General features: G+C 37.0%; 1 protein-coding gene across 2 annotated transcripts in view; it reads left to right on the forward strand.

Moving 5' to 3' along the window:
- Positions 1–7,963, forward strand: part of mgat4a (alpha-1,3-mannosyl-glycoprotein 4-beta-N-acetylglucosaminyltransferase A) — a 116,472-nt gene that overhangs the window by 98,800 nt on the left and 9,709 nt on the right. For both annotated transcript variants that reach the window (XM_028800635.2, XM_028800633.2), the window contains exons 12-14: positions 1,747–1,825; positions 3,305–3,365; positions 6,539–6,651. In XM_028800635.2, coding sequence (XP_028656468.1) covers positions 1,747–1,825; positions 3,305–3,365; positions 6,539–6,651 — 253 coding nt within the window. The remainder of the gene's footprint in view (positions 1–1,746; positions 1,826–3,304; positions 3,366–6,538; positions 6,652–7,963) is intronic.

A 7,963-nucleotide genomic window follows, 5' to 3' on the forward strand; every position in this document is an offset into this window, starting at 1 on the left:
ACCCAGATGGGTTGAAGTGGTTCCCCTCTGTCTCTGTAAAGCATTTTGAATAGTGGAAAAAGCATTGTGCAAATGTAATTAATTAATTATTATTATTCCTTTGAAGAATTTGCAAATTTTCCCCATGTCTGCATTGGTTTTTCTCCTGGTCCTCTGGTTTACTTGTGCTTGTTGGCCCTGGAGAAATGTGCATGGTTTAGAGTTTGCCCTGTGGTAGATGTGCACTCTTTCAATGTTTGGCTACTGTCTTATGCCCAGTGTTGCCAAGAAAAGTACTGGCACGCTGTGACTTCTTGTACAGTCCAGTAAGAGTTAGTGTGGGTTGGAGTGCGCACCGTGATAGACTGGCACCCTGATCAACGTTGAGAATCATGTCCAGTGCTACCAGGATGGGCCTTTGAACGTGACAAGCAGGTTAGCGAAGGAACGGATGGGTAGTCAGCTGACCCCTGGATATGTATGCATCACTGGTATTTAAATCTGTTTGTGACCCTGATTAATGTGCTTTCATAAACCTGACCTAGTCTTGAAATAGAAAAAGGAAGTCCATTTTATTCTGGTTAACTGGAATTGAGAGATGTATTGTGAGAGAAGAACAAGTGGGCAGATTGCTGCTCCCTTCTGCTATGCCATCAGAAACTATTTTCATTCTCTGGTCAACAGGATTGACAAAATCTGAAGAAAACTAAAGGCAAGCATTTAAGTAATTAGTTGAAGATTTACAGCATTTAAAAAAGAAATGGTAAATTTATTCAGCAAGGGTGTATTTTACTCTTCTAAGTGCTTAATAAACTTACATACACTTTCATTTTAGCATTTGAAAATATTTTTTTGTTAAGTTAACAATTGTTATCAGTCTTTCAAAAGCAGTAAAAAGACAGCAGATATAGGCCTATTGTGACACTAGTAATATGTTTTTATTTTAATTAATTTCCAAAAACAGGCATTACAAGAGAAGTGTTATAACAGTGTTATAACAGTGAAGCACATACTGCTATAAATAAAATAAAAAAGTTCAGTTTTTTAGTATAATCTTTTGATTGCACACATGATTACACAAATTCTCCCTTTTTATATGACGATTATTAATTGTTATGCATTTAAAAAGCTACTCAGCCGCAGTTTCCCTCCTCCCGTCCATTTTCTGAACCCGCTCTGTCCATTAGCATGTCTTTGGGAGTGCTGCAGTTCTTTGTAATGGTACCAGTGTGAGCCCTGGAATCTTTGTGATATTTTAATAATTTTGATCATTTGCATAATTTTTCTGGTTTCATATCTGTACAAGCTTTTTTGTTATCTCTTTCCACAAACAGAATACATCTGCATATGTTAAGAACACACTCTGCTATTTATTTATTCTAATGACTAGAAATTCACAAAGGAAATTCAACATAGGAAATAAAGCAAAAGCAAACAGACAACATAAATGTTTCATGTTCTTCACAAATGTTAAAACTTGATGGAGCAGTCCGAATTTTGTTCCTTCTGGCTATGACCATCCATTATCCAACCCGCTATATCCTAACTACAGGGTCACAGGGGTCCGCAGGAGCCAATCCCAGCCAACACAGGGCGCAAGGCAGGAAACAAACCCCGGGCAGGGCTCCAGTCCACCGCAGATGACCATCCTTGTATTAATATTATAAGCAATATAACCTGTTCAGAAATTTCTACTTCATTTTTGTTTGAATGAGAGAGAGCAAAAGTAAATCATTCTGATAATTTTTTTTTATGTTTCATTTACAGATATGTTTTTCGAAGTGGTAATACAGAACATCCAGGGGACATAATACAGAACACAACCGTGGAGGTTTTGCCTTTTTCTGTAAGATAAACTATTTTTTCATAGCTCAACCTGCGTTGGTGTACAATAAATAACATACATTATGATTGTACTTTACTGTGCCATTTTATTTCACTTAAAGTGGGAGGCTTCAAACCTTAGGTGAAGCATTTGTTTAGCCCATTATGATACATAACACAATGTTATCAAACCTAATTTAGAGCTGTGGGGCCTGGAGTCTGAATTTCTGAGGTAACAGCATGAAAAACACAATACCTTCCTTATGATATATGTCAAAAATATTTTTATTAACCAGTATGTTATTAATGAAACAAGATCCCTGTACAGAAATTTTTGGCCAGTTTTCTGGCTTCAGCTTCCAGTACAACTGCATTAGCTAAGAGAGTTAAGCATAAATATATTAAGGTTCATTGTCAAAATGGGGAATTGGAGAGATTTACAGATTAGATTTTTATCTTTAGACGTAGATGTGGGCTTTGTATGCATGAGAGATGATAAGCAATGAGTGCTCATCCCAAAGTGCAACGAATATAAAACAACGACAAGGAATAAGGAATGCTGGGCTTTTAGATGTCTCAAACAGAATATAAGCTTGTCTGTTTGATGTCTCGTGTTTTACGTACCAGGACAGGTCAGGTTGGGGAGCAGGTGGTCTCCAGGCCTCAAAACAGACATAGCAGCACTAGAAAAGGTCCAGAGAAGAGCAACTAGGTCCATTCCAGGGCTCCAGGGGTTGAATTATGATGAAAGATTAAAAGAGCTGAGCCTTTACAGTTTAAGCAAAAGTAGATTAAGAGGTGACATGATTGAAGTGTTCACAATTATGAAGAGAATTAGAACAGTGGATCGAGACTGTTATTTTAAAATGAATTCATCAAGAACATGGGGAAACAGTTGGAAATTTGTTAAGGGTAAATTTCACACAAACATTAAGAAGTTTTTCTTTACACAGAGAACCATAAGGAGTAAGCTACCAAGTAGTGTGGTAGACAGTAGGACGTTAGGGACTTTTAAAACTCCACTTGATGTTATTTTAGATGAATTAAGTGGATAGGAACGGTGAGCTTTTTAGGGCTGAATGGCCTGTTCTCATCTAGACTGTTCCCATGTTCTAAAAAGGCGTGTTTACCTGGTGTCTTCACTTTGCTGCTCAAAAGAAGAAAACTTATTGGGACAAGAAGACAAGCATCTTGAGCAGATTTGTTTTGCTTTTTAGGTTTTGTTTTTTGGTTCTGAACTTAACCTGTTAAGATGTCACAAACTCTTTGGTTTTCGTTGCTGTGTTGAATTTTAATTTTTCTGACCTGACTTGCCCAATTGCTCTTACCATTTAAATTCACTTCAGTCTTCCTTTACTGTACATTTTAGGCTTGTTCCTCCAGAAACATTAAGCATTACTTTTATAATTAATTATTTTGATTAACCTTGCATTTTGGCAAGCTAAACATTCAGTCTTTTATTATTGGTAATCTGTTTGTGTTTTTCTTTTTTTTAATACAGGGACCTGGACTGAAAACCAAAGAGAAACTGAAACACAAGAAGGATGGATTTTATACAATAGGTAAAGTAGATCTCTTTGTTGATGCCATCACTCTTTATAATGAGGTTGAGGAGGTGAGGCTGAAGGATGCAAAATAAAGAAAAAGTGCTTGGGACTGAATTCATCAGCCATGAATTGTCAGAGCATGTTTAGGTCACAACTGTGTTATGCTCGAGTTTATTACAGATGGTAAAAATCAGAGTGTATTTCCTCGATTCGGAGATAATATTTGACATTGATTGGCACATTTAAATCACTTTCAATTTAGATTCTGTTCCCTGGTACTCGAAGTTTTACACACAGATGCCCAGATTCACACAACAGTTCATGATAACGTGTGGACTCTGAACTACTGTTTATTATGTTTTACATGCAGTTGATGTCAGAAGTTTACAGATACTTATGGGGAATTCTACCAAATACTAACAAAGTGTATGTAAAGTTGTGACCCACTGGAATTGTGATATAGTCAATATAAAGTGAAATAATCTGTCTGTGAACATTGTCGAAAAAAATTACTTTTGCCATGCATGAGTAGATGTTCCAAAATGATATGCTAAATGTATAGTTAGTTAGTATAAAGTCTGTGGAGGGGTTATAAAGTGAGTTTTAAAGAATTCACCCTAAATGTATGTGAACTTCTGACTTTAACTGTATTCAGCTGATAGTTATTCTAGGTATTTAAAGCTCAGAAAGAATTAGTGAGGCACTGACGAGTATTTTAATATCAATATGGACAACCTGATTTATCTTACCATGTGCATATTCCAGATTTATTCTCTGACACATTTTCTTCAGTAACAGAAAATGACCCCGTACTAAACAGATTAATTCAAACCTTATTATATCTGTACTGTTGAATCAGTGAATTCTGTGATAATTCAGAATATTTTAATATAAACAAACTCTTTAAAGCGTTTTTTGTAACGACATGCTTTTCAAATCTGGTTTGTCAGAAAATCACTCATTGTAACATTTTCTGTTGTAAGATTTATATTTGCATCATGATTCAATTTGATACAATTTTTAAATGTCACTAAATCCTGGAACTTTAACTTTCCAAATCTGCCCCCCCACCCCTTTTATTATTATTTTGCATTTGCAAATTTACATTGATCCATTATGTCAGAGCTCCTGTAAAGCGCCCTTTGTTGTACGGTTTTCAAGGATCTTCAATGACTGATCAGACTTTGTTATTGCTTAGCTTGTGTTCTGGTCCAGAAGTAAAATGTTAACTAGTAGACTGCGTTACACTCACCAACGTGCCTATCAGATGTGTGACGTGTACATTTTCACTGCGTTTGTCACAGTTTGGAGATTATACGAAAGGGCATTTGTTTGGCTTCAAAAATCAAGTGGCTGTCACAGATTTAGTGTTTACATATCCATATTTATCATTGAAGTAGGTCATTTTTACCATTATGCTAACTAGCAAAGTGCTTTGCAGCACTTAATACATGTTATTACGGTATTAACAATTGGACCAGCACCTTTATTTAGAGATGCGCCTCAACTCTTAGTTCCTCCAACTGTCCACACTGCCAGCGCACACTGTTTGTGTTTTGGCTTTTTTTTTAATAATAATAGGAAGCTCAATGAATGGAGTTCTCTTGCAGGCAATATATTTCAAGGCTTCTGTTTTTCTTTTCAACATGTGGTAATGCGGTGCTGTATCGTCATCACCATGAGCCATTTTTATATGTAGTTCTTATTCACGTTTTCTCACGTACCTATGTGCTGTCAAGCATGAGTCTAGTAAAGACTGTCATTTGAAACTACAGATACTAAAAAAAATTAGTATCGACTGGTACCAAAAGTATTGTTTCTTTTAACATCCCCCATTTTGAATTACTATATAAAGCAACATCAGGAATAGTCCATCCATCCATCCATTTTCCAACCCGCCGAATCCGAACACAGGGTCACGGGGGTCTGCTGGAGCCAATCCCAGCCAACACAGGGCACAAGGCAGGAACCAATCCTGGGCAGGGTGCCAACCCACCGCAGGACACATCAGGAATAGTTTGTATTTTTATTTTTCAAGACTGAACCATATTAAAATATAAAATGCTGCATCTACATTACTGCCACTGTGGGTATTTGAAATTTGTTTTTATTTATGTTGCTCAAATTTGAAGTTAAGGCCTCCCTTTTTAAAGTCTATTTTTTAAATAATCCATTTGTGTAGCTCATGCCTTCCATTATCTGAACAATATTAAGAAAGGAGTAGAAGTGAGATCATTACTTACTAAAGGAGAAACAGTGGACACTGTGATGTGTGCAGCATTGTGCTGTCCATGTGCCTCATGCTGAAATTCCTTTTAGTGTGCAATATCAGAGATAAGCAGCAAATGAAACAGATGTGGATCTTTAAGTCTTCTTCATCTCAAATGTGCCTGACAGTACAGAAGATGATGTCTTGAGATGATTCCATGTGGCTCAGAAGAATCTGTTGACTCTGACTGCGGGGCAGTGACTGCGACTACTGCTGATCGTCCTATAATTTAAATTTTTGTACTTAACTAACACACTTAAATGGTACATTTCAGGATACAGCAGAGCATATGCAAACATCTCTGACAATGCGGGTTTGACTTCATGCTTGGTTTGTGCTCTGACATGAACTGTCAACTGTGGGACCTTATATAGACAGGTGTGTGCCTTTCCAAATCATGTCCAGTCAACTAAATTTACCACAGGTGGATTCCAGTTAAGCTGCAGAAACATCTCAAGGATGATCAGGGAAAACAGGATGCACCTGAGCTCAATTTTGAGCTTCATGGAAATGGCTGTGAATACTTATGTACATGTGCTTTCTCAATTTTTATATTTTTAATAAATTTACAAAAATCTCAAGTAAACTTTTTTCATGTTGTCATTATGGGGTGTTGTGTGTAGAATTCTGAGGAAAAAAATTAAATGTAATCCATTTTGGAATAAGGCTGTAACATAACAAAATGTGGAAAAAGTGATGCGCTGTGAATACTTTCCGGATGCACTGTGTGTATGTGTGTGTGTATATATATATATATATATATATATATATATATATATATATATAGATCTCATTTTAAGAGTGTGTTTAAGTGTTAGATTTGAGGAAGTGCTGTTTTTTAGGTCCTTTGGGTTTATTGAAAGAATTCATTATGAAATACATTTTCTGAATGTTTTATCTTTTGTTTGTTTTCCTGCAGGAAAATTTAAAAATGGTGTGGCAGAGTCTACTGTCGAACCCAAGTTCAATCCAGTTTCAGGGCTCCGACTTTCTTTCCTGCAAAACTCGTCTGTTTGGGTGATTCTCAGTGAGGTGAGCAAAAGTTGCATTCTGCTAAAATTTTTATCTGTATTAACAAAAATACTTGAACAAATGACAAAGTTTTCATTTAAAGTAAAACACCCATGACAAGAGCCATAACCAAGCTAATAATACAATTAGAGTCCAGGATGAAGATTACGTTTACAAAGAGGAGTTTATAGATCTTGCAGGATTTGACAAATCTAAAAAAAGGGAGAATGAAGGACTGCGACTCGCATGCCAGTTATTCCCTGAGTGACTGGCACACTTTTTTATGCTCCTTCCTTTTCTGCATTCAGTCTTTACACAAAGAACCCATTTTTGGAGCAGAAGGATTCTAAACAAGAAGTCTCGTGAAAGGTGAAAGGTGGCTGCCTGTTTCAAGTGAGCAGGTTCATTAAAAAAAATGTAAGGAAGCCAACCTTGAGTTTCAGGCAAGAGCTTAACACGTGTAAGCATTCTGAGACAGACATAGTAGTACCTGATTAAGCTGACATTACCTCTATCTCTAGAACTCTCTTCTGTGGCCTGCTTGAGAGGCTGACGTGCCTTCAAGTTGAAGCTGAGCTGAGGTGCCACGTGTGCTGCCTGCAGCAAAGGGCACCATGCAGGAAGACACTGTGTACAGGGCATCGGTCCATCACAGGAGTTACTCACTCACCCACTAACAAACACCCCCACACCCTTAATGATACAAGGCCATTATGGAAGCACCAGTTCATGCAGTAATGTGCATCTTAGGCATCAGCAATAACCACTGTGCCGCTTCTCCTAAAATGATGGAATATAAAAAATATCAAAGTAAAACATGTTACCTGCTTCAGAACAAGTGTATTTAATTTTAGCACTTGGTGACAGCTAGATCTTTGTCAGTTAGGTTCTAATTTGTACAAAGTAATAATAACCTGTAAAAGCTGCTGCTCTGGGGTCCCGTGGACTGTTTGTCTGTTTGGCAGCAACTCAACTGCGAAACGCTTTGTTCCCACTTTGAAGCATTCATACCATTGTGACACATCACTGGGTGATGTTGTGAGCTTGTTTTACACATCTGATCCGCATCTTGCAGTTATCATTATAATGTTGGAGGAATGAGTCACTTGTCAGTTACTTTTACCAGCAGATCATTTTCATTCCACTGGTGTACATACAGTAGGCCCGCCTACACTTTAATGGGAAAACAATCCACTCCATCTGGTGAAGGCAACCAGTCTACGCTAACCTTTTCAGAATGTTCAGGCTAAATTTGATTTGTTTTAACTGTATTAATGTATTATACCACACAGAGAGGAAGGAAAAAAATACATTGTCATAAATTCTGAAATGA

The sequence above is a fragment of the Erpetoichthys calabaricus genome, chromosome 4 (genome assembly GCF_900747795.2).
Source record: "Erpetoichthys calabaricus chromosome 4, fErpCal1.3, whole genome shotgun sequence".
Classification (NCBI taxonomy): Eukaryota; Metazoa; Chordata; class Cladistia; order Polypteriformes; family Polypteridae; genus Erpetoichthys; species Erpetoichthys calabaricus.